At 49.4% G+C, this 27363-nt stretch overlaps 1 protein-coding gene across 1 annotated transcript; it reads left to right on the top strand.

Moving 5' to 3' along the window:
- Mall (mal, T cell differentiation protein like) lies at positions 1–25960 on the top strand. Its single transcript, XM_052724834.1, has 5 exons — positions 1–326; positions 804–1026; positions 19081–19248; positions 22084–22206; positions 24529–25960. Exons 2-5 carry the CDS (start codon positions 916–918, stop codon positions 24589–24591), a joined length of 465 nt encoding a protein of 154 aa, XP_052580794.1. The 5' UTR covers positions 1–326; positions 804–915; the 3' UTR covers positions 24592–25960.
- The last annotated feature ends 1403 nt before the right edge of the window (positions 25961–27363 follow it).

Below are 27363 nucleotides of genomic sequence, written 5' to 3'. Positions count from 1 at the left end.
TCCTCTCCCGTGCATCCTCTCCTCTGCCCAGGGGAGGCTTTCCAGCTAGCCTGCTGGAGCCAGGGAGGAAAGGGAGAAGACTTTGGGGCGCCAAACCTTCCCTCAGAGCTGTGGAAAAATGAAGATCAGTGGGTTGGAAGGTAAAGAAGAAAGTAGCCCAGTCTCCAGACCTGGCTTGAGTGTGAAAGGAACCCCTTTGTGTGCGGAAGCAGAGCAACGCCGCCGTCAGCCCCGGGCTCTACCAGGGAAGGAACTGCCTGGCCCCAACCCTGGGTCCTAGCTGGACTGGGAAGACAGCAAGAGGAGAACCCCAAAGAGGGATTCAGGTGGGGCAACACCAAGTCCCTGAGGAGGGGAGGGGAAAAGCCTGGCCGCTCCAATCCCTCAGTTAGAATCCCAGGGTCGCCTCGATGGGAAGAAAGGCAATCTGCATGACCACTCTGTGACCTTGACTGTACCTCTTCGGTATCCAGTCTCCCTTCTTGGACAAGTATAACAGAGCCACGTGGTGGACTACCTGAGCTCCAGAGGTGTCTGTTGATGGCTACACATAGTAGGTCCTCAAGAAGTGGTTTTTATCTTAGCAAACCAACAACAAAGAAAAAAACCCTGCTTTTACTCTGAGCGTATGGCTGTCACTCCTATCTCCTGGAGTCCTTTGCTCCAGGATTCAAAAGTTCCTTCCGAGGGAAAGTCTAGAAAAGAGCCTCCGCGAGGCCGGTCCTGTCCCCTCTCCCGGCTGCCTGGCCTCAGAGCGCAGAAGGACCAGCTCTTCGGGAACCTTTCTTTTTTTCCCCTCCCAGGCGACGTCCGTCCCTCGTCCGATGGGTGTGTCTGTCGGGCGGGAGGTGATACTTGAACAGCTGCGGGCGCGGGCGAGTGCCGCGGAGCAAGGGTGCCGGCAGAGGTGACAGCATGGCTTCCCGGGACACACCACCGGCCACCAGCTACGCCCCGCCCGACGTGCCCTCGGGGGTCGTTGCCGTGCTCCTCACCATCCCCTTTGCCTTCTTCCTACCGGAGCTGGTGAGTGCGGCGGGCCGCGGCTACCTGCGGGGAGGGAGGGGCGGAGCGGGCTGGGCACCTCTCCGTGCGACCGACCTCCACCCGCTCCGGGGATGGGGAAAGGCTGCTAGCCCACTTTCCCTGCCGCTCACCTGAGCCCAGACTGCGTCCCTCTAGAGCGAATTCTCCTCCTTCCCAACGGATGAGGAACCACCCCCAGGCCACTTGTTTGTTGGAGGGGCGCAGCCACCTTCTAGACTACCGAGACCCCCTCGGAATATTCTAGTACACGGTTTCTTTCCCCGCTAGCTGTTTGTACTTTCCTAAAGTTCAGAGAACCAGGGGACTCTCTCGTGGGCCTTCGGAAAGAAGGTCTCCCAGTATTTTCTCAAATCACATCAGCTGACTTTGAACTTTGGTTTATGTGCGCTCCGCACAGGAGGGAGTTCATGACAGCGTCGTCCATTAAACAATCTCCTGAACCGCCCAGGTTATCCCGGAGAACTTGTCACTGCCCGACTCTGGGGCACCGCATAGCAGAAATGGGCGTTATCCCCTGCCTGGTCTCAGCAATGCATTCAGTAGGAAACTCTGCTCCTGCTCGTCCACCTTCCCCGAAGCTTCCTGTGATAATCCAGTTTGTGGGTGAATTTTTCTTCCTAGCTGAATTTCACAGCGCTGCCTCTGGGCCGGGAGGAGGACTCAGTAGGAAGACTTACATAAAATGGGGCCAGTGGCCAACCTTTCCCATTCTCCTGGTCTGCTGGAAGGTTGGGAACGGCTAAACTTTGGGCAAATTGGTTAAACGACAGCCATTCTTGCCAATCAAGAAAGGGAAGCCAGGCTGCCAGGCTGGCCGGGTCCCATAGGTGGGCGGCTTTGGCAGAGACACCGCCTAAGAGGTAGGTTTCTTCCAGCCCCAATCCCCCCACAAATGTGGGCATTCTGCCAGGCTGATCACATCCTGAGCTCCGTGGGCCAGGCCCTGGGTGTGGCCCTCACTTTGGAACAGCCACACGGATGACAGGATGGAGGCTGACACTTTTTATTGAGCATATGCTGTCAGTCACGCAAATCATTGTGGGAAGGGTGGCTACCTCCAGGGGGGCTGGAGAGAGGCTTGGGAGTGTTTTCTGTGCTGTTTAAATGCAGCACCAGCAAGAAGAGATGGTCTGTCCCAGGTCAGGGAGGGGCCCGAGCCTGTCACTGGGAGTTGCCACTGGCAGAAGGCAGGAAAGCAGCCAGGCAGAGAACTGGTACTAGAGGGTTGGCAGATGTCCCCACCTGTCCTCGTCCTGCAGATGGATTCTTAGAAGAGTACTATCATGGTGTCCTGGGACTTTGCGGGAATGAGGACATTGTCACTGGCTTGATTTTCTTGACTTGTTTTTTAAATAATTTTAGATTTCTCCTAAAGGTCACAGTACAGAAGTCCATTTCACTCTGAACACCACAGGGTTCCCCAAGCCGGGAAGTTAACGTTAGCACTCCGCTATGGACCGCTGCTGTGGGAAGTTAACGTTAGCCCTCTGCTGTGGACCACTGCTGTGGGAAGTTAACGTTAGCCCTCTGCTGTGGACCACTGCTGTGGGAAGTTAACGTTAGCACTCCGCTATGGACCACTGTTGTCATATTTGCTCATCCCCCACTAAGGTCCTTGCTCTGGCCCAGGACCCAGGTGAAAACTCCTCACTGTGCTTGGCTGTTCTTTCCCCCCTCAATCTGGGGCAGCCCCTCCGTCTTCGCCGTGGTTTTCTAGAGAAAGTACTAGTCCGTTATGGACAGTCCCCTTCCAGTTCGCCTTGTCTGTAGCTCTATTTTTTAATTTGCAAGTCATCCTTATTCATTGTTGAAAACTTGGAAAATACAGAAATGGGTGAAACCTGTATGTATGTACGTGTTCACAAGTTCACAGATGGAGCACATGCAGCTTCTGTGTGTGTGTGTGTGTGTGTGTGTGTGTGTGTGTGTGTGTGTGTGTTGAGTACATCATCCTGCACATACTGCTTGCACCTGCCATGAGCAAGTACTACAGAATAATGTGTGCCTGGATGGAAGATGGGGAAGGAAGGGATGAGGTGAAGGGGAGGATCAAGCTTTGATTCCATGAACAGAAGCTGGGAAGACGTGTGTGTGTGTGTGTGTGTGTGTGTGTGTGTGTGTGTGTGTGCGCTGAACCAGTTTGGTTCAGGGCCTTCCTTGGCTCAGGCAGTCTGGTATATTCTTCCTTTGCTATCAATTGAAGCACCATGCCTCCAGGGACTCCTGACCCTTAATCTTCTGGTCTGAGACAATAGAATGGATTAGGAATCAGGGAGGCCAGGACACCGTTGCAGAGCACAGAAAACAGTATCCCGGAACTAGGGTGTAGTGATTCCACAGTGGGGTAGCTCGGGTGACATTGCACAGTGGTGTCTGCAGTGACCCCCTCCCCCTCAACCACCAATCACTGTCTGTGCAGTACCACATGGAGCCAGTGGGCAGATCAAATCGGACAAGCTGGGGTCTTCCCTTCTGGCCGTGAGACATCCTGGCTGTCAAAGAGGTACAGCCTCTGGCTCTTTATGGCTCTTGAAGATGACAGGCTAGGGTAGCTCAGGCTCCCAGAGGCCCACTCTAGTGACCTTTGCCTACGATGCTTTATTTTCCAGTCTTCAGCATTAAAATTCACACTTTAAAACTTTTAATCCTGTGACACTGATGGTTCCATAGGAACTTGCATTCCTGCAGCTCCCCGGTGGCCATGTCTTTCCTAACTAGAGTTGTTTTAAAACTGGGAAATTGAGGTTGGCAAGACAGATCTCCAGCTTACCCATGTAGATTTGTCTAAGAGCAACCAAGATTCAGGACTGTCTCATCACACCAAAAAGCCCCCTTTTGCTCCTCTCTAGGGTCCCTCAACTCATCCCACGTTCCTTCTCACTATTCCAAACAGTTTGTTAGAAATAAGCATTTCCACAAGATAATTTTTTGGTTCAAGAAAGTTATATAAATAAATGTTATATAAATAAATAAATGAGTTATATAAATAAAGGAACAGCATAAGACCTTTTGAGACTCACTCGTTCCATGAAGCCTAATGTCCTTGATGTCCACCTGAGTTGCCTGTATTCACAGTTTGTTCCTTTTTAGTGCTGAGTAATATTCCACAATAAGGATTTACCATACTCTAACCCACCTTTACTGACTGTTTCCAGTTCTTGGCAGTTTCAAATAGAGCTAAACAGAGCTACTGTTGGCATTCACGTTCAGGCTTTTGTTGGAGTACATGTTCACTTCTCTTGGGGGAAAGGCCTAAGTGTAGCTTGCTAGCTAGAAGAGCAGGTGTCTGTTTTGTTGTTATTAAAAGAGGAACAAATTGTTTTCCAGGGTGGCTGGAAAATGTTTTGCTGTTTGTTTTGCATTTTTTTTCTTCTTCACTAGCATGGTGTGAACCGTTAACATAGCTGAGGTTTTGTTCAGTGTAGTGGAGAATCTAGCTTTCTCATTTGAAAGTGCTACTTGAAAACAACCTTAGCCGCACCTTAGTGGCACACGCCTTTAATCGCAGCACTCAGGATACAGAGGCAGGTGGATCTCTATGAGTTTGAGATCAGCCTGCTCTACAGAGTGAGTTCCAGGACAGCTAAGGCTACACAAAGAAACACTGTCTCTAGAAAAAAAAAAAAAAAAAGAAAGAAAAAATAACAGAAAAGACAAAAGAAAAGAAACAAGAAAGAAAGAAAACGACCTCAGAGGGTGAGGAACTCAGAGGGTTTTAAGGTGAGAACAGACCTCCACTTATTTTCCCATCCCATGCAGAGTGTGGGCACTGGATTCTTCCTACACTGGGCTTGAGCCTGGGGTGAGCATGGCAGCCAGCCCTACCTCTCTGTGCAGAGCCAGCGTCTGTGAGAGCAGAGGGCCCATGGCACCATGGCCTGGGTGGTATCAGTTGACTCCTGAGCTATTTGGCAAGCTGAAAGGTGGAAGCCGAGAGTTCACCCCAGTGGCTGTCTCTGGGGAATGCTTTATGAATGAGAGTCTGAGGAAGTCATCTGAACTTTACCCTCCTCATTAGTTTACTCTTTAATTAGATTTTCGCCTAATTAAAAAGCAGCGGGTGAGGAAGTTCTTAGAGAGCCAGCCAGTTAAAAGGGGAGAAGACCTGAGCCCGCTGTTTGATGCTGGATGCCCCCCTTCCTGCGCACTTCTCACCTCCACATTGGCCAGGAGGAAACACTGAGATGCCCCAAGAAGTTCATTCCCACCTCACCCCATCTTTATGTGTCACCCCAAATTCCCGGTTGCACCTCGAATCCAATCTGCTTGCTTTTTTTTTTCCCCCTATTTTGCCATATTTAAGAGTTTGTTTAAAACTGCACAGAGCCCAGCTAGAGCCAGCCCTGCCAGGACTGACAGTGACCGGGTCATCTGCAAGGAGAAATTAGGGGCTTCCCTTAGGAGTTGGGTTTTTTGTCCCTAGCTGCCCCCTGCTCACCTTCCAATGGCCCTGGTTCATGGGAGTAGCTAACGTGAAGTCTGTTCCTCACAGACTGACGAAGTCACTTCTCCTGTGACCTCTGCTGCAGCTCCAGGCTCTGTTCCATGCTGGCTAAAAACCAGAAGGGAGACTGGGGCAGAGCGGTCATTGTGAAAGCATGAAGACCTGAGTTCAGATCCTCAGCACTCAGGTAAAAACCAAGAGGAGCGGTAGCTGTATCCCCTGCACTGAGGAGCAGATGTGTGGATCTCGGGGCTCACTTGGCCAGCTAGTATAACCAGAGCAGCGGGTTGCAGGATCAGGGAGAGACTCTATCTCAAAAAAGTTAAGAAGCCATTGAAGAAGACGTCCCAGTGCTAAACATCTGGCTTCCAAATGGGCACACACAAGATCATGTGTGTGCACACATACACACCACACATACAAACATACAAACATACATGCATACATCACACACACACACACACACACACACACACACACACACACACCAAGACAAGAGCACCCCAAAGGTTAAGACAGAGAGTAGTAAACACAGGAAGAGACCACTGCCCACCTCCAGAAAAGGGGAACAAAAGGGAAGTAGTGGCTGGTACTTAAACTCTGAAAGGAGCCCTTGGCTTGTGATGTTCAGATCGCTGTCCAGAGGGGCTCTTGTGAAACAATGTTCACCCAGACGGGGCCCACAGGGTCCCAGGGGTGAAGCCAGCTGCTCCTGGAGAGAAAGACTGGAAAAGGCTACGGAAAGAGCCCACTCACCAATCTCTCTCTAGCTCCCCCACCAGAACCTGGCAAGAATGCCACAGGAAGTCTGTGCCCCAAGGAAGATGAAGGAGCAGGAGACCAGAGACACACTAGGAAACTGCCTGTTCAGCTTGCATCCCACCCCCCTCCCCACCTTTTGGAAACTTCTAGGTCTGTTCTGGCCACACAATCCAGCTAAACCATCAGCAACTTTCTCTACATACGTGGTTTGTCTCAGTACGAACAAGACAGACAGCCATGGACAGACAGTTCTGGAAGGCCAGTTGGTTAGAGTGATTTCGTGCAAATATCCAGCTTGGAGGAAACAACCTGGGACCAAGAGCAGAGGGGTTTGCTCAGTGTAGTGGAGAATCTAGATTCCTTATTTGAAAGTACTGCTTGAAAACAACCTTAGCTGGGCAGTGGTGGCGCACACCTTTAATCCCAGCACTCGGGAGGCAGAGGCAGGCGGATCTCTGTGAGTTCGAGGCCAGCCTGGTCTACAGAGTGAATTCCAGGGCAGTCAAGGCTACACAAAGAAACTAAGAAGGGTTAGCCTGGGCACTCAGTTCATTCCACCACATGACTTTTCCCTCAATCACAGCAGAGCTGGGAGAGTCAGGATAGTTTCTTGAGAGTTGTCCCGGGTGAAAGGAGGAAGCAGGCCAGATCAAGGAGGAGTCCGAGATCTTTGGCCTTTGCCCCCAGCTGCACTCTGGTCACCACCTCTCACAGGCTTCCTTTCCATGCTCCATCCCTGCCAGGCAACCTTGCAGCTGCACCGCCTTGGGCCTTCTCCATCTGGAGTCCAGATTCCCACTGCCTGGCCACAGCAGCACCTATAAAATACCCAGAGTGGAGCTTCAAGGGGCTTCCCATCCAGAGGTCTAGAGCCCAGAGCAGTGGTTCTCAATCTGTGGGGGAATCATAACAGCCATTAAGACCATCAGAAAACACAGATATTTATGTTACAATTTGTGCATGACAGTAGCAAAATTACAGTTACAAAGTAACAACAGAAATAATTTTATGGTTGGGGGTCATCACAACACGAAGAACTGTATTAAAGGGTTGCAGCATTAGGAAGGTTGAGAACCACAGCCCGAGAGTGTTCGGATCTATTTTAGACAAGTCCATCTAAATTCCTGCTGTGGGTAGGTTTTCTGAGCTTTCCCTTTCAATTCTGCCTCTGCAGGGGTTATAGCCCTCAACCCCTCCCTGCCCGTCTAGATGCCCTCTCTGCCCAAGTGATTCATTTTAAGGCTGTCATCTTTAATAGCACACTTTTATGTCAGGGCTTTGGGTCAGCCTAGGATGGGGAAGGATGTGGGGAACGGACAAGGAAGAAGCAGTTGGGGAAGAAAAATCCAGACAGAGAATCTCATTCTCTAAGAATTTCAGGGATCTGGGAAGGAACAGAGCAGAGAGTGGGTGACAACGAGGTAAATGAGCATCTCTCTCCATCAACTGATCGAGGCTCCTGGGAAAAGTACCAGCTCACAGCTGGGCCACAGTGGCAGGCCCAGAAGGTATCAGGTGGTGCTGCCTGGCTAGCATGCCCAGGGCCCTGTCTTTCTCTAGATGGCCATCTCTGCTTGGGACTGCTTGACGCTGAGCTTTGCTCCTGATGCTGGGGACATGAAGGTCTCAGGGCCCACTCCTGCCTCAGAAACTCAGGGCCCTCACAGCAAGCAAAAGAGAGAGACAAAGTGGAGGTAGCAGCAGAAGAGGGGTGCTGAGGCGTGATCGGGTGGCTTCCTGGAGGAGGTGACATCAGTCTGGACCCTGCCCGCTAAGGACTGGTCACAGCTGAGCTGAGGTGGTCTGGGGGGGGTGCATCAGTGGGAGTGCTTGGGGGGGGGCAGTGCCTGATGGAGTGAAAGAGAGGAGTGACTGTCATGAACCCATGCCTGGGTTCCTGGACACTGTGGATGTCTAGAGCACGGCCAGGGGGGTTCCTAAGAACTCACTAAGAGCTTGCAGTAAAATTAGTCCTAGAGCGTAGGTGTGAAGCCTGGGGGTGGCACAGCCCTAAAGGAGGGGCAAGTTAAACTTCCTAAAATCCACCAATGGAGAAGAAAAATGAAAAGCAAGCCTCTTTAGCACCTAGTGTTTTATTTTTAATTTATTATGAAGAATCACGAAAGAAAGCGCCTTTAGCCTCTGGGTAGATAAGAATGTTTTTATCATTCTATTTTATGTTACATTGTAAATCTGTGCAGTTTGATCAATAAAACTCGGGTCAGTCCTGGGTCTGAATGGGAGGGTGTGGTCCTGGAGCAGGAAGCCCCCAGAGCAGGGAGGAAGTGCTGGTCTGTTTGCTCCAGGTTTCCTGGGCTTTCAGCCAGCTCTGAAGAGCACTTAGGAGACCCTATGTGACCGTTCTGTAAGCAGCAGTGGCCCATGGGGCTCCAGCCCACACTATCTGGAGAGTCCAGAATAAGAAACGGCTTCACAGGAGGCCTGGGCAGGCTGGGCAAGCAATTTCCTGCTAACCTTAAAGCCACAAAGAGAAAAATGCTCTCGCCATGAGTCAGGGCAGAATGACTCAGAATTTGTAAGAGTCCTGTGTGTATTTATTGAGCATGGACGTGCCATACAATGATTGGGGGTCCCGATGGAGGTCCTTGGGGAAGTTCCTTGGCCTCTCAGAGCTGTTTCCTCCCGAGAAAAGGAAATAAGCCTGTCTGACCACAAGCTTCAGAAAGCGGCCTAACCGGTGTGTTAGGCCATACACAGCGCCTTGTAGGAACTCATTTCTCAGAGCTATCCACAGAGACCCGTGGTGAGCACAGCCTGCCCAGGAACACCCAACGCCTCTGGATAAGGCCAGTCCTGCCAGTGGGTCTCTGCCTCCACCAGGGGTCATTCCTAGTGGGAGTCTGCATTGAGTGCAGTCCTTGTGTTAGTGACTAACTAAGCAAGTCAGGTACCTCTGTAAATACACCTTCAAAATATCGTTCATTTTTCAGCTAAAATTTTTTGGTGTTAACCAAGCATGCTCAGAGGCTTTCCTGTCCATCACTTTAATCTTTGTTTAAGTGTTCTGAGATTCTGAGCCAAATGCCACCCCCAACCATAATATGTCTACTTTTTTCTTTTTAAATTATGACCTTAACTTGAGCATGCTCAGAAATGGACCCACCGCACATAAATATATGTAAGTCCCCTGAATAAAATCCCCAGGCTTCCTATGCTCTGATGGAGCTTTAGACATGACCCCTGAGGCACTCTCCTTGCCTGTTTGTTGCAGGATGTAACTCTTCACATTTCCATCGAATTCCACGACACTCCTAGAAAGGACACACTCGAGGGCCCCTCCCGTTGCTCTGGCTTTATCTCAGCTGTGGTTCCCTTTACCACCCTGTGGGTGGTTCCCATTTATCATGCAGGTCCCAGCATTTCTCATCCTCCCCACCCGCTCCTCCATCCTCATGCCATGGCCTTGAGGTCCTGACCCAGAGTTACTGCTGGGAGGGAGAGCCATCCAGGGAGGCCAGCTAGGGCAGGACACTACAAAAGCCTCTGGTGTCAGGGAGGCACGCCAGAGGATGGTCGTCCACAACTGACTGTGCTTCACAGAAAGAGATATATTTCCACGGCAACTGGTGTGTTGGTGTGCGTGTGTGTGTGTGTGTGTGTGTATGTGTTGAAACAAAAGACTCAGGAAATAGTATTTCCTTTTCCTTGGACATTTGTACTCCTATACTTTCCATTCAGGTCTATTTGATTTCTTCATGTTGGTCAGTGAACCACTAACATGAAGTCATAACCTTCAAATGGGTCCACATTTGAACGCTCCAGTAGGGCTGGACGTGGTGGCACACACCTTTAATCCCAGCACTCAGGAGGCAGAGCCAAGCAGATCTCTGAGTTCGAGGCCAGCCTGTTCTACAGTGCAAGTTCCAGAACAGTCAGGGCTACACAGAGAAACCTTGTCTCGAAAAACCAAAAAATAAAAGAAGGAAGGAAGGAAGGGAAGGAGGGAGAGAGGGAGGGAGGGAGGGAGGAGGTTAGGAAAACGCCGTGGAGAGGGTACTGCTGAAAGTTGGGGAGTCTGGCATTGCTCGTGGTGCTCTTCCCTGGCTAGGAGGTCACTGCAATCAGGGATCTGAAGAGATGGTGCAGAACGTAAGAGCCTGGGTTGCTCTTGCAGAGAGCAAGAGTTCTATTCCCAGGACACACACTGGGCAGCTCACAACTGCTGTAACTCCAGCCCTAGGGCATTTGACATCTTCTTTTGGACTCATCAGGTACTGAACTCACAGGTGTACTTTACGCCCACCACCACCCCACACACATATGCATAATTAAAAATAAGTCTGTTTAATGGGGCAAGGGCTGGGTACACAGCTCAGTAATAGAGTACTGCCTGACACACACACAAAGCCCTGGGTTCTTTCTCCAGCACTGGAAAAGAAGTATTCATTAAAATTGTGTCAGGGAAAGAGCAAGACATGATGAAAAATTCCTCTACTGTTCACGCTGGTTTACAATCAGCTTAAAATCTCATTGTGCCATGGTAATTCCTGCTGTTTACATTCTTTAAAATCTCCCTGGAGTTGAGGCATTTTGATTGGATGTCACAAACCCTCAAGCAATGTCCACAGCAACAGGAATGCCTGCTTGATGGATCGCCATTCTTCAGGCCTTTTGCAAGGGCACTACCTGATGAGAACTAAACAGAGCCCAAGCAGGGTCAGAGGCGTCTCATTCTTCCACTGAAGGAATAGTTGCTTACCCTTGTGTGTAGTGGCATTATTCCCAATAGTCAAGAGGTGGAAGCGACCCACACAGATGAGAGGATAAGCAAAGAGCAATACGATGCCTCTCGGCTTACGAGGGAGTTTTGTGAGTACCATGTAAGCTCAAACTATCTTAAGTTGAAAACGCACTGAGTATACGTCACCTTCCGCACATTCTAACTTAACAACGCACGGGTCCACTGTAGAGTGTCCCCGGTTTCCACCCATGAGTTCCCGGCCGTCTGGGAGCCTTGGCTCACTTTGCTGCCTGAGGAAAAGACAGAGGACCCACCTTGTCACAGAACACTAGGCAAAACTCGAAAGCTTCTACCAGATGCTTGTCTTGTATGCATGTGGTGAAGCCAAGAATGATAAGCCTCGAACCGTTCTAAGGCAAGAACTGTATTAGGCAATGGAACATTAGTTTGCCTTAAACAAAGGGAAATTCTGACACATGCTAAACACGGAGCCTGAAAGAAATATGCTGCCTGAAACCAGCCAGTCCCAGAAGAGAAAGTCTGTGTGACTTCTTTTATCTAAGGGACCTGGAGTGGTCAGGTGCATGGAGAAGGGAGAGTGAAGGGTGCTGGGGCTGGACAAGGAGGAAGCAGGAGGTTAGTTCTGTCTTGTGATCAGGAGCTGGACTGTGGCAATGGTTCCATAAAGTCTTCATGTGTGTAATGCCACTAAACTACATGCCTACAAGATGTTAATATGGGAATTCTGTGTATTTTAGTATGATTTTCACACTTTATCTTGGCCCAAAGGCTGAGAATCCAACATGACTTAGTACCATTTTTAAAAAGAGGAAAGGTGTACAACATCTCAAAGACTCTGGCTTTCATCAGCCTGAACTCAAGGGACAATAGTTTTCTTTATCTTGAAGCAACACAGTGTCCCAGGGAGCCTCAGGGCATTGGGGTTCCCACCGTGAACTGTGCCTGATGAGTCCTCTAAGGGACCCAGTCCTCCCACACTGTCAGTAGTCATGGGAGCCCTATTTTACGAGCCTCACCCATCATTCGATTTGACTTTTCCCTCTCAGTTCATGGGAATTCATGGTACACTCTGTTGTCACCCAAGAACCAAGTAAGGGAGGAATCTGTCATGAAAACAAAGACAGGTAGGAAAGAAAGGAATGTGGTATCGGCAGGGACAGGGAGTGTGACCTGCCCTGCTGAAGTGCCACCCAGCTATGCAGAGAAACCTGTCATCTTCTGCGTGCCTCCCATCCGCAGCTCTTTGTCTGTCCCACACTGAAGCCACCCAGGCCTGGAGCCCCACCATGCAGATCTGACACCTGCATATCCCTGCCACCTCCTGGGCCCCTCCTGAGGCCATCACTCAGGTAGTCTTTCTCTGAATCTCTAGGGAGAGTGGAGCAGGCCCTCCTCAGTCAACACCACTCACTCCTGCTGTATCACCTGGGAAGGCAGGTCTTAACCAGGATGCTTTAGGACCCTCTCTCATGCAGCCTAGTTACTTTCCTCCTCCTCCTCCTCCTCCTCCTCCTCCTCCTCCTCCTCCTCCTCCTCCTCCTCTTCTTCTGATTTTTCAAGCCAAGGTTTCTCTGTGTAGTTTTGGTGCCTGTCCTGGATCTCCCTCTGTAGTCCAGGCTGGCCTCGAACTCACAGAGATCCGCCTGGCTCTGCCTCCCAAGTGCTGGGATTAAAGGCGTGCACCACCACCGCCCAAACAGTTACTTTCTTCTTGTTCTTTAAAAAAAAAAAATGTGTATTATTTGTTTGGGATCATTTAAAACATGACCATGGTCCCACACTGAAAACTTTGTTCCCTGATGGTTGTGGTGAGACGGAGAGAAGCCTGTCCTCAGGTCAACCAGTTCTCCCCAAAGCCGAGACAGGGTCTCTGTGCAGAAATACTCTGTTCTTTTTCTTTTCGTTGCACATAAACCTGAGCCTGCTGGGCACGCTGCGGTCTGCTAGGTCTTGTTCCATTTCTGGAGGTAAACCCTTTCCTTCTTTCTGAAGGAGGCAAACCCTTTCCTTCTTTCTGAAGGCTGCAGAGGGTCCTGCTCTGGCAGGCATGGCTGATTTCATTGGTGTCCTCTGGATGAGCATTTGGGTCAATTCCTATCTTTTCCGTATCTAATGAAGATGCAGCAAGCAACCCTGTCCATTCTTCATTTTGTTCAAGCATACAAAATGTGTATCCATGTGTAGGACAATTTTGAAAAGTGAAGTTACTGAATAAGGCAATTTAAATTAATATGTTGATCAGTATTTCCGAAATAGCAGGGTGGCTAAATAACACAGTTATTTACCAGGCATGGTGGCATATGCCTCTAATCCCACATCGGCAGAGGCAGGGGAATCTCTTGAATTGGAGGCCGGCCTGGTCTACATAGTAAGTTCCAAGTCAGCCAGGGCTACACAGTGAGAACCAGTCTCAAAAAAAAAAAAATGACAACCAAGCAAAAAACAAAAATCAGGTATTAATGTGGACTTTAACTACAGGTTACAGATGGACATGGTTGTGGGGGGAGGGGGGGCGTGTCTATGAGTCTCTTAAATTTGGAGGCAAAAAAATTGTGTGTGCATGCGTGTGTGTGTGTGTGTGTGTGTGTGTGTGTGTGTGTGTGTGTGTGTTTAAAGGTTTTCATCTAGTCTGTGAAAAGGGTCTTTACCCCCACAAATAATACTGCACTCATCCAGCGTATCAGTCTCTCATTTCCCATCCCCACCCTTGGATGTGAACTTCGCATCCCTCAAAAAGACCAGATAGGCCACCTGCTCTTCTGGTTCTTTCCCATGCAACATTCCTCTTGTCCTCTTGTGCCCTTTCAAGTGGTTATTATTGCCTTGGCTAATGGTTATCTGACTCTCTCCACAAGCCAAAGCGAGACTAGTTAACTTTATCTAAGAGCCCGCATGGCAGGGACCAGAGAGACCTCCTCCTCTGTTTGACGGGCGCAGAGGCACCGGTGGGTTTTCTAACCCCCTGGTAGAGCTGGGCTTCCAACCCAGATGCGTGATGTGCAGATCCAAATGGGGCAGAGTGGAAGCACACGAAACTGGCAGAGGGTTTGGTTTCAGCAGCATCAGCTGGAGAGCTGCCAACAAAGCAGCTTCCCTGGCCACTTCAGGCAGCACCTCCGGGGCCTAGCCCAGACCGCTGAGCTGTCTCAGAGTGCACAGAGAGTTCCAGGAACCCACAGGACTCAGAGCCCTGCCCTAAGGTGGTGCCAAGCCTCTCTGGGTTTCTGTTTTGATTTTGTTATTTTCTGTTTTGTTTTGTGGTATTGGGAACCAAACCCGCGGCATAGATGATGTCAGACAAAACCTCCACCATCAAGCTGCACCCCAGCTCCCCATGTATATTAGAAGCTCTTTACCACTGTGCCGTATTTGGAATTCTTTTCCTTCATTAAGCTGTTTTCAAAGACAGCAAAGATGTTCCAAAAGTTTGGTGGTTTGTTCGTAAGTATTCTTTTGTAGTCCGGCATGGTGACACATGCCTTTAATCCCAGCACTCGGGAGGCAGAGGCAGGTGGATCTCTGTGAGTTTGAGGCCAGCCTGGTCTACAGAGTGAGTTGCAGGACAGCCAAAGCTGTTATACAGAGAAACCCTGTCTCGGAACAAAAAAATTAAAAAATAAAAATTTTAAAAAAGTATTCCTTGGAATTCTTGCATTTCAATTTAACTGAAGCTAATACTTGCAGCTACTGTATCCAGTAGAACCTTAAAGGGCCCCACATTTGGTCTGAGCCCATGACCCTCTTGGGGGTTTCTCACTATGTAGTGATACCATGCCCAGGCTTGCTTCCTCTCCCTCACCCATTCCTCGACATCCCCCAATGTGTATGTGTAGATGGGTAGATAGGTAAGTACATACTCATGAGTACCCACAGTGGCCAGAGGTGTTGGATCCTTCTAGCTCTGGAGTGACAAAAGTATGAGCTACCCAACATGGTCCATCTGAAGTCAGGTCCTCTGCAAGAGCAGTGTGCATTCTTGACCCCTGAGCCATCTCACCAGCACCTAACAATAGAGTTATTCGCCAAGATAAATGACCAAGCCTTTGGTTCAACTCTATTCTACATTTCTTTTCTTTTCTTTCTTTCTTTCCTCTTTTTTTTTTTTTTTTTTTTTTTTTTTTTTTTTTTTTTTTGAGGCAGGGTCTTACCATGCAGCTCTAGCCCCTGGAACTTACTATGTAGACCAGGCTGGTCTCACACTCAAAGAAATCCACTTGTCTCTGCCTCCTGGGGGCTGGAATTAAAGGCATGAGCTACCACGCTACCGTAGAAGGTTCTTTGAGTTTAGTCCTTTAGGGAGGATGTCTACGAGAAATGCTCATTTTTTTCATAATGAAAAGACCCTGCCGGGGTTGTATTTGAGGTACACTTACTCTGAATGTCTAACTGTAATATAATATCCTTCCATGTGTTGGGGGTGGGCAGGCCACACCAGCTAAAAATATGCCCTGCTCTTGGAAATGTAAAATGGGGGCCAAAATGGGAGAGCAGTGTAGGCAGCCAGGAGATCCGTAAAGTTAAATATGAGCTTTTAAAAAGAAGTTGAAAATCAAGTTCCCAACCCAGACTACTTGGGGTAGAGGTGAGACACCAAACACCGCTGGGCTTTCACTCACCTGGAGCTGGTCTCTGGCCTGGATCCCATCTGCTGCTTAGAGAGCGGAGGGGTGTGGAAGTAAAAACCAAACAACATTCCTCTGCATAACAATTTTATAGCAGGGCTATTTAAAAAAAATTTCCGTGTAATTTGAGTATATTCCCCATGCTCAGAGGTCTTTGACTGGTGTAAAAGTGAATAGTGGGAATAAGGATTCCCAAACCTTGGCTGGAAACCAGAGGACGATGGTCCAAATGGGCCCTCTGGTTCTGCGGGCTTGAGAGTCCCACTGAGGCCTTTAACTGTACCAAGGCTCTCACTGTGGCTCCAGGTGACCAACCTCTGGCATTTTCTAGGAGCATCTAGCTCCCCCGCCCTCAGCATGAAATCTGGTTTGGAGGACAGCCACACAAATGTCCTCCCTGTGTGCAGGCCCCACTCCATACTACCTGTGAGACCTCAGGCCTCGGCCCCTCCTTAGAGGCAGCGGTGGTGACGAAATTCACGAGGACAAATAACGTACACACAGCGGCGATGACCATGGCAGTTTCTGATGGCAGGAAAGGCTTGAGGAGTCCTTTTCAACTCCAACAGGGACAGAGGGACAGAGGGACAGAGGCAGCCTGGCTGAATCTTTAAAAAAAAAGAACATATAACATGACATCATCAATTATTTCTTTTAAAAGAGCCACCGTTTTAATGAAAGTGAGGAGATGGAGAGCCAAGGGCGCTTCAGTGGCCCACCAAAGAGGCACCTGGAAGGAGATCTGCTCAGAAAATGAGATAAACCAACAAAATCATGTAGTGCTTGTGTGGACTCTCTCCCTCCAGGCTTTCAAGTGAGCCTTCCATCTGTTGAACATTTAGCTCCAACCCTGCCCCCTCCACCACAGCCCAGGATCATCCACCATAGCCCAGGATCATCCACCACAGCCCAGGATCATCCACCACAGCCCAGGATCATCCACCACGGCCCTGGCTCCCCCACCACGGCCCTGGCTCCCCCACCACGGCCCTGGCTCCCCCACCACGGCCCTGGCTCCCCCACCACGGCCCTGGCTCCCCCACCACGGTTGAGCCCAGCTTAGAGCTAAGGAAACACTTGCAGAAAGAAGAGGGAGATGGAGTGAGTGTCCCTGACAAGGAGACAACAAATGCCTGGACAGAGTTAGAGGCTATCAAGCTGGAACCAAACTGAACACTGGCAACTGATCCCAGAACATCAGCCACTATGACTTGAGGACCCTGAGTCAACTGCTCACAGGGCCAGGAGAGCCCTCAGTGGGCAAAGGGAGGCACAGGAAGAAGCAGCCGACAGGAACGTGTTACAGGGTGACATGGGGTTGGTAGAGGACGAGGCTTGCTAAGTGTTAGTTATTATTATGTGGCCCTGTGTCATTCATTAAGTGGAGCTGTTTACCGAGTGAGAAAAGCCACGAGGTACAACAAAGCCCACTATAATAAGAGTTTATTAAGAAAAGATGTGCCTAGGCCTATGGAAATGGTCGTGCAAGGAGAGAGAGGAAGAAAAGGGACGAGGAGTCTGTGACCCGCTTTTTATGGACTCTCTCCCTCCCCCTGCACATGTGCGTATGGGCTTACATAGCTACGCCATGCATGCGCATAGATTACATGATCACACTGCGTGCAAATTATGTGATCATGTAGCGCACAGCTTACATAGGACGTAAAGCCCTGGAATGACTAAACATCTTGCCTGGCTACTAGACTGCGCATGTACGGTCATGTCTCTGGGGAGTGGCCAGGAATTCCAACACTAAGGACTCTAGGTCCACGTATATATGTGTGTGTGTGTGTGTGTGTGTGTGTGTGTGTGTATTTTGCCTGCACATATGTTCGTGTGTCACATGCAATCCTGGTGTCCAAGGAGTCCAGCAGAGGGTGTCAGATCCCCTGCAACTGGAGTGACCAGTGGTGAGCCATCATGTGAGTGCTAGGACTCCAGCCTGGGTCTTCTGGAAGAGTAGACAGTGCTCTTAAACTGCTGAGCCATCTCTCCAGTCCCTCTATGTCGCACAAATCCTAAATGGTATTATAATAAAAACCTGGAGTCAGATATTGGGGTAAATGCTGAAAAATCAGAAACAAAGAAACAAGCCACTAGAGAAACTTCTCACCACTACTGAATCCTCAGGCCGAATGGAAGGCAAGGACCTATTTCCACAAATCCTCTGACTGAAAGAAAGCCTCTGAGTCCTCAGCCAAAAGGCTCTAGTTCCTGTCTCCTTACACCTTATATACCTTTCTCTGCCCAGCCCTTTCACTTCCTTCCTAGTGCTGGGATTAATGGCCTATGTGCTTCCCAAATACTGGTAGCAAAGGCATGAGATCTCAAGTGCTGGGATTAAAGGCATGTGCCACCACTGCCTGACTCTGTTTCTCTCCTAGACTGAATCAATCTCATGTAGTCCAGGGCGGCTTTAACTCACAAAGATCCAGACAGATCTCTGCATCCCGAGTACTAGGATTAGAGGTGTGTGCCACCACTGCCTGGCCTCTATGTTTAATCTAGTGGCTGACTCTGTCCTCTGATCCTCAGGCAAACTTTATTTGATGCACAATAGGTCCTTTTAAAAGATCAGTTACAACTCATTCTGGTCTGTGTCACTGAGTCACCGAGTCATAGATTTCTCAAGAAAAAAATGTGCAATTTTTTCTTCATGTGAAAAGTCCTGTTTTAAATATTGACAACTTGTTCAGATACTCTTAAAAAACTACCTATCAACACAGCTTAGGCTCAAAGATGTGACTAAACTTGACTGGAGGTCTCTCCTTTTTCAAGGCTGGTCAACGCCTTTAATTTTACAGGATTAGACTTGACCTTGACTCAGAGAGGCCAGCTTACTCTGTGTGCACACATACACATGCCATGGTGCACATGTGTAGATCAGGGAACAACTTGGGAGAGTGGGTTCTCTCTGGCTGTCAGGGCTGAGAGCAAATTCCTTGGTCCGTTTTCTGACCCTCAGCTGAGTTTTAGCCAGAGAAGCTCTGCAAAGAGACCCCCCCCCCTCCCAACCACACACAAGCAAACTGTGGTAGTTTGAATGTATTTGGCCCCCATACGCTCATAGGGAGTGGCACTATTAGGAGGTGTGGCCTTGGAGGAAGTACGGTCTTGTTGGAGGAGGCTGGATGACACACGCCTTTAATCCAGACCTTGAGGCTGGAGGGCACACCTTTAATCTGGACCACGCCTTCTGTGGGAAGTGTGTCACTGTGGGAGCGGGCTTTGAGGTTTCATATACCCAGGCTACCGCCCAGTGTGTCAGTTGATTTCCTCTTGCCTGCAAGATGTAGCAGGCTCAGCTCCAGCACCACCTCTGCCTGCTCGCCGCCATGCTCCCTGCCATGATGACAATGGACTGAACCTCTGAAACTGTAATCGAGCCCCCTCAATGAAATGTTTGCTTTGTCAGAGTCACCGTGGTCACGGAACACTGGCTGAGACGCAAACGAAGCCCCCCCTGTGCTTTTCTCTTCCAGGTGTTTGGGTTCTTGGTCTGGACTCTGGTGGCTGCCACACACGTAGCGGAGCCCCTGCTGCAGGGATGGGTGCTGTATGTGTCACTCACATCCTTTCTCATCTCCCTGATGTTCCTGCTGTCCTACTTGCTGGGGTTTTACAAACGATTCGAGTCCTGGAGGGTCCTGGTAAGAACCAGGGGGGTGGCATCTCCTGGACTGGTGTCCACGTTTGAAAGGACGATGGGTTTCTCCAAGCGGGGAGGGAGGATGAAAGACCTGGGGTTAGAGACCCCACTGGGAATAGATTCCCAGGAAACCGAGGCTTCTGATTTTAGTGTGTTGATTACCAATCCAAAGTGGAAACATTTTTCCTTGTATTTCCCTTCACTGCCTTCCTTTGTTAGGATGGTACACACCTTCCCGAAGTTAATATTATCTGGAGGGATAGTTTAGCAGTAAAGAGTACTTGTTGCTCATGCAGAGGACCCAGATTTAGTTCCCAGTGTCCACGTGGAGACTCACAACCATCTGTAACCCCAGGTCTAGGGGGATCTGACACCCTTTTTCTGGCCTCCATAGACACTGCATGCATGTGGTACACAGAAATACACACACACACACACACACACACACACACGCATACTTTTATATATATATATATATATATATATATATATATATATATATATATATATATATATATCTCTGTAAGCATATACATATGTAGGCAAAACACTCATACACTTAAAATAAACTAAAAAATATTGTAAGGTCATATGTACCTATAGTCTCCCAGTAACTTAGAGGGTGAGACAGGAGGATATATTGAACCTAGGTGTTCAAGGCCAGTCTGGGCAACATAGAAAGGCCCTGTCTCTTAAAAAATAATTCTGGGCTGGGGATATGGATTGGCAGGTAAATTGCAAGCATGAGAATGGCATTTGAATCTCTACAACCTACATAAAGCCCCATGCAGTGGGACACATTTGTGACCCCATGTTCCCACGGTGAGGTGGGCACTGGGGACAGGAGAATTTCTGACTTCCAAGGGCATACCATGGCATGTGTGACTTACACTTTCTTAGAGGATGTAAAATGCAGATCAACCAATGCACATTCCCTCAAGAGCTAGTGAGCATTTTAATCACTGCAGGACCTTCCTGTTGTGCTGACAGAGAATCAAAACTAAAAGCAGGAGCTGGCGAGCTGACTCAGCAAGTGAAAGGAGGGCCTGCTGCCAAGCCTGGCAGCCCGGGTTCAATCCCCGGAACTCACAAGGTGGAAGGAGAGAACCAACTCCCACAAGTTATCCTCTGACCTCCACACGTGTGCTGTGTCCCTTCCCCAACACACACACACACACACACACACACACACACACACACACACACACACGTAAAAAAAACTTTTAAAAAGACAACTAAAGTCAGAATTCAGGCTCTCCTGACCCCAGCATCAGCTGAGTCTCAGTTTCCTTGTCTATAAGTTGGGAATTAATAAAAACTGCCCTGTGACGTCAACTGTGAACATTACAGAAGACAAAGTGTATTGTCCAGACAGTGACAAGCCCAGAGCGGGTCTTCATCAAGCTGTAGCTTAATGTGGAAAAGGGTGGGAAAAGAATTCACCAAGACAGGAAAAGGCAGAAGTAAAAGATTCATTAGATATTCAGTAGTATACAGCAGAGAGAGACCGTAGAAGCATTCTGGAGTATTATGGAAGGCAGGTCTACACAGGCAGCAGTCCACACAGGCAGCAGTCAGGCCCTGCTTCATTGCCACCCCTGCAGCTGGGGCTTGTTGTGGTCCACTCTTTCTGAGGAGATAACAGTCCTATTTGGAAGGAACAAGTCCACAACAACCAGAAGCAAAACAGCCTTGTTCTGAGGTTAGTATAGCTCAGCATAGCTGTCTGTCCCAGGATGGTGTCCACAGTTACGAGCAATGGCTTGGAGTTCATGAGGCATGGGTTCAAACCTTTGCTTACCCATTTGGCGCTCATCTTAATCTTGAGGTTGCATTTCCTTAAGATCAGACCTGCCTTACAGCAGGCAAAGTCCAATGGGAAAATGCTTAGCACAGAGATGGGCATGGAATAAGCATTTGATACTATTTATCTGGTTTTGGTATTATTACACTTGTATTTATTACAACTTTTTATGTATCTACTCTTGTATGCTGCATAGATATTCCATTAGAAACACTGCAAAGAAGGGCTGAGGAGATGGCTTAGCTCATAAAGTGCTTGCTGTACAGAAACAAGGACCTGAGTTCATATCCCTAGCACCCATGAAAGCCAAGCCGGCACGTGGTGGAGGTGAAGGGTGGAAGGGCCAGGCCAGAAGGATTCTTGGATTTGCTCAGCAGCTGATCTAGCTAGATGTGTCTCAAAAAAACAAGATGTTGAGGGGCTGGTTGGGAAGGTGGCTCAGAAGTTAAGAGCATTTGCTGCTCTTGCAGAACTAGGTTCAGTTCCCAGCACCCACACCAGACAGCAGACAACTGGTTCTAATTCCAGCTCCAGAGGTCACAGAGGATCCAATGCCCTCTTCCAACATCCACAAGCACTGTATGCCTGTATGATACACATACAGACAAGCAGACACATACACATAAATAAAAATTAATTTTAAAGCCTTTAATCCCAGCACTTGGGATACAGAGGCAGATCTCTGTGAGTGCAAGGCCAGCCTGGTCTACAGAGTGAGTTCCCAACCACAGCTATATAGTGAGACCCTGTTTTGAAAAGAAATTGAGGAAGACTCCTGAAGTTGACCTCTGGCTTACACACACACACACACACACACACACACACACAGGTATGGTGCAGAGAAGAGAGAGAGAGAGAGAGAGAGAGAGAGAGAGAGAGAGAGAGAGAGAGAGAGAGAGAGAGAGAGAGAGAGACTATAAAGAAAGGGCAGTAGAGAGGAGTTTGCTTCTCTGTCTCCCTCTTCCCTGCTGTGGAGAGAGAAAGGGAAGGTGCTCACTTGAGTAACATTGGTCCCGACCTCTGCATTTCTAGGACAGCCTGTACCATGGAACCACCGGCATCCTGTACATGAGTGCCGCCGTCCTGCAAGCACACGCCACTATCATATCTGAACCTAAAAACGTAAACCACTACTACATCAATACCGCAGCCTCGGTGAGTAGCTGCACTGTACTGGGCAGTGACACAGACATGCACTCCTGGAGGGCGTTTATTACATGCAGTTAGTTCAACGCTCTCTTGGGTGTTTTGGACAACTGTGTCAAGCTGCAGGACACTGGAGGAGGGGGCAGTGTATGTATATGTGTGCATGCGTCCAAACTTCAAGGGCCACCTCTTGTCTTGCGTTTGTCCCTCTCGGTCTTCATCCCCACAGTCTACAGAGTTTTGTCCTTTCCCCAGACAAACAGAACCACATTTCTCTTTTCTTACTGACATCTGCTAAGAGGTCCAGCAGCCTTGCTGTGGAGCCTGGGTTGCTTTGCACAGTCAGCTATCCTGAGCCCTTTTGTTTCAATGACAGAAATCCACAGAAATGGCATTGCTAAGTAATGGAAGCCAAGGCAAGGTGTGCACAGTAAATTGTGGAGAGAGCCTGATGCCCAGGCGCTGGCACCCAAGCGGTAGGCTTCTGAGCCCGCCTGTCCCTTTCTCTACTGTGAAATAATACCCACTTGAGACAGGAAGCTGACTCCACTCTGAGTGTGAAACAACGTGACCCATGTCACCCTTTGGCTTCCACAGGCTCCCACACCATGCCAGAGGCTGCATTCGGGGGCACTGTCTCCAGAGTAAGGATGGGGTACCAGACAGACACTGTGGGGCTCTGGGAAGGCCATAGCATTTCCCAGCTGCCTTCCAGCTTCCCTGGTTCCTTTCCTCTCTGTCAGGGCTCTTGGATTTCATTAAACTCCTAGTCCCAGAGATGGCCTTTTAATGGCCTTGCCACTGCTGCTGGCTCCCGATCTGTCCCCAGACATACAGACTCTCTCACTCACGATTTGGGCAGGGATGCTCACATCTCAGATCAGCAAGGCAGCTCCTTTCCCCAAACACTGGCCTCTCCACAACCCTCACCCAGCATCCCCCCTTTGCCCTCTCTACCTCACACTCTCCTGGCCTTATACCCATCTGGACTATTTGTAGAGGACCTGCTTACCTGGCTTCTTGCTGCAAAATGTAACCTCCGTGAGGCAGGTGTTATTTATTTATTTCCACATTTGTGATAGTGTCTCACTTATGTAGCCAGGCTGGCCTCAAATTTGTCACTCTTCTGACTTAGTCACCTGGGTGTGGCATTAAAGGCATGTGTCACCAGGTATGTCTTAAGGGCAAGAACTTTTTCATGTCTTGCTCACTGTTGTAGCAATAGCTAGTCTTGAAGCACAGCAGATGCTTAAAGCTATTTGGATGGATGGATGGGTGAGTGGATGAATGGGTGGGTGGGTGGATGGGTGAGTGGATGGATGGGTGGGTGGATGGATGGATGATGGATAGATGAATGGATGGATAGATGGATGGGTGGATGGATGGGTGGGTGGATAGATGGATGGATGGATGGATGGATGGATGGATGGATGGGTGGGTGGGTGGATGAATGGATAGATGGATGGATGGATGGATGGATGGATGGATGGATGGATGGATGGGTGGGTGGATGAATGGATGGATGGTTGGATAGATGGATGATGGACAGGATCAGAGGGTTAGTGAACAGAAGGACAGTGAGGCTGGAGTGACCTCCATCCTGAGGAAAGCCATTGTGCCATTTAAAGCTCAACTTTAATTATGGTCATGTTTTTCTGCTGGAACAGAAATGAAGAGGCAGAGTAGGCAGGAGATGAACTGAGGACCTGAGAAGCCCTAGTGAGGGATGGTGGTGGCCGAGACAAAAGAGGTGTGGGTGTACCAAGAGCTAGTCAGATAGCAGACTTTGAGGCTGGCTTTGGCCAGGACAGTCAGATGGAAGAACTGAAAGGGATCTCAGGTTTCCGTCATTGATAGCTGGAGGGGATGAAGATCCTTGGGCTAACAAAACTTTGTGGCTTTAGCAGATCAGTGTGTGCCAGTAAGAGCTTTAGGAGAACCTGAGACATTCACAGATGGGTGCTCCTAGCAGAGTTCTGGGCCAGTGAGCATAGCTGTGGGCGTGGCCTGAGCACAGAGGCTCATACTGGAAATGGGCTCAGGGAGTCAGCTCAGCATGACACAGGTCCCAGGGCAGGGAGGGAGAAGGACAGCGTTATGGACAGATAAAGAGACCCAGGTTGCAGCTGGAGGAGATTCAGAGCTAGAACAGTTGGAAAATGTAGCCCCAGCAATGCCCAAGGAGGGAGGATCCCAGAGGGTGGAGCGGTTGCCCACTGCTTGCTGCTCTCAGGCATGCAGGGAACACAAGGCTGGGTGGGAATCTGGAGCCATTAGGGGTGGGGGGTGGGCCCAGCAGGACCCTCTCTAACGCTCCCTGTCTTCCTCCAGTTCTTCGCCTTCCTCACCACCCTGCTCTATATTCTGCATGCCTTCAGCATCTATTACCACTGAAGTGCAGGGGAACCAAACCCGGTAGGTCTTGCCATTTGCCATCTGGGTGATAAATGGAAGATCCCCCAAGCCACTCACCGGGTCAACAGACTATCTTTCTGGAATGTGTGAGGAGACCCACTTGGGCATTTTTCTCTTTGGACATTCTTACTCCTCACGGTGACTATGAGAAAACTATTTCACCACCAAAGATGACTGGCCCCTACCCTGAAGATCTACCCCCACATCCCCGCCCTGAAGACGACTGCTTCTTGAAGTTTCCTGACCGTGAACTCAACTTTTCTAAAAAACCAACTTTGAACCCCTCACCATTCAAAATGCCAGCTCTGCCATCACACCTGTTTAAGATCTTTTGTCTCGGCATTGGTGCTCCCCATGAGAGGTTTAGGGAATATTCAATCTTATTTTCTAAAATAGGCAAGGCTCCATGAAGGCCTGAAGGTCTAACGTAATGCCCGTGGGCAGACAGACCTTCCTTGTAGCCTCTGCTGCCGCCCTGGAGCCGTTGTCCTGACCCGCCTTCTTCCTCCTTATCCCACTCCTACTTCCTCTGCATTGCCGATCCAAGGAAAACGTACATAAAACCAACTCTGAGGGCAAGTTTATGGGAGAAATAAACGGTTGGGTTTGGAGAGTCATAATGGGAAGGACATAGCCAGTTGATGCATAAGCCGGGTCCCTCGGGAACTACAGGGCTCAGTGCGCCTGCGTGGAGTCTCAAAGACCAACCTAAGGACCAGAAGTTTCCTCGTCCTTCAGGAAAGACACAGCGAAGGAGATGGGCACATCGCAGGCACGGATTTACCTTCCGGCTCCTCCCAACACAGCGGGAAGAAGCAGTTTCTATATTGTTGCAGGGCCTGTGAAAGGACCCGTCTGGAGGTCTGTGCTCACTTCTGTGTGCCCCCAACTCTTTCTGGAGACTCTGGGTGGGGCCAGTCTGCAGCATTCATCATAGAGAGGCATTTGAGTTTGGGGGCTATTTTTCTAAGACCAGGCCTTGTGAAAAGAAAAGTATGAAGTCAAGTGAATACTCCTAGAGCAAGCTGGGCTCTCTATCCCATCACCACCCTGGAGGGTCTCAGCCCCTTGCCAAGGGCGCCTGCATGGCTGGGTTTCCTCACCCAACAGGCCAACAGGGCACAGCCCCATAACTGCCTAAATACATAATTACTGAAAGGGAATTAGCTGAGTCTAACTTTTCTCCATTCGGATGTGTTGGGAGGGGGTAGGGGTCACTTACTAATTGCCCTGATATCTTGAAAAGCCAACACTTATCTCTTATGTTAGATCCTGGCAGCTATCTGTGATGTTCACCGTTGACTATTTACTGAATGGCCACGTACACATAAAAGATGTTTGTATAGTGGGAAGTGTGGAGTCTGTCACCTTGATATTGCTGGAAGCTGGATCCAGGCAACATTTTGTTTTTTAAGTCTATTATGCAATGTCGTCAATGCCCCCCCCCTCCCCCGGGATTGTTTTAAGTTTCTATAGCTAAGTCCCTGTCATAGGGTTCTATTGCTGAGAAGAGACACCATGTACTAAGGGAACTTATGAAAGGAAGCATTTAATTGGGAGCTTACTTAAAGTTTCAGAGGGTTAATCCATGATCATCATGACAGAAAGTGTGGTGGCAGGCAGGCATGGTGCTGAAGAAGTAGCTGAGAACTCATATCTGATTTGCAACTTGCAGAGAGAGAGAGAGAGAGAGAGAGCGCCTAAGCCTGACATGGGCCTTTGAAACCTTAAAGCCCACCCCAAGTGGCACACCTCCTCCAACAAGGCCACACACCTCCTAACCCCTCCCAAACAGTTCCACTGAGGACCAAGCTTTCAAATATATGAGCCTATGAGGGCCACCCTTATTCAAACCACCACAGTCCCCAAGGGCAGAAACACAGTCATTCTGTCTTACGTTTCAGGGAGGGTAGAATCTGTCTCCAGGTTGTGGTATCACCATCATTTGGGGGCAAGTTCAACCTCAAACAATTAGACACAGTTGGTGTCCCACCAGCCAGAGCTGGGGGAGACAGAAAGGTCTCCATCAAAGCCCAGATGCCTTGTTCCCATTTCCCATTCTTCCTTCCCAACCCCCATAACACAAGTCTTGTCCAGCTCCCAAGACACACCCACCCCACTCACATTGTACGGTGCTCAACCCAAGCCTGGCTACCTTTCGCTTCCGCGCAGCGGCTGCTATATCACTGCGTCCCCTCTTCTCAAGCCCCTGGAGGGGAGTCCTGAGGCCTTCAGACATCTCAGGTCCTCACCTCCTGTAGACAAAAGGATGGCAGGATTTGTTGGGTTTTTCTGCCTGTCCTGATCAGCACCCCTTTCTTTCCCACTTACCTTCCCAGGGTCCCACACTCAGGTCCCATCTCACAGTTGGCTTTGGAGGGAATGGAGAATAACTCCCTGACACTGTCCCCAGGGAATCTTATGTGTTTCCTGAGCACTAGGGAAACATAAGTCATACACAGGTACCCTGTACTGGGTAAGTTTTGTCTGGGACAGCCAGGGACTCTAATCTGGGAAATAACCTATGATCTTTTAAAAAGACAGGGACAGAGGAAATAAATTGCTAAAATCTGAAAAGCAAGTCTACCTCTGGGGTCGCAGTGCGACTGGAAGGTGACTGAGCTGTCAGGGTGTTGATCCCCCGACCCCCCAATCTGACATTGACCATCCCACTGGGCATCTGAGGTGAAGCACATCTCAGGATGAACTGGGCCCTGCAATGGAGGACCACGTGCAGGCTCTTGTTCAATG

The sequence above is a fragment of the Peromyscus californicus genome, unplaced genomic scaffold, assembly GCF_007827085.1.
Source record: "Peromyscus californicus insignis strain IS unplaced genomic scaffold, ASM782708v3 Scaffold_7__1_contigs__length_154581171, whole genome shotgun sequence".
In the NCBI taxonomy this organism is placed as follows: Eukaryota; Metazoa; Chordata; class Mammalia; order Rodentia; family Cricetidae; genus Peromyscus; species Peromyscus californicus.
Note: the sequence above shows the minus strand (reverse complement) of the source record. Positions and strands in the feature narration are given on the sequence as shown.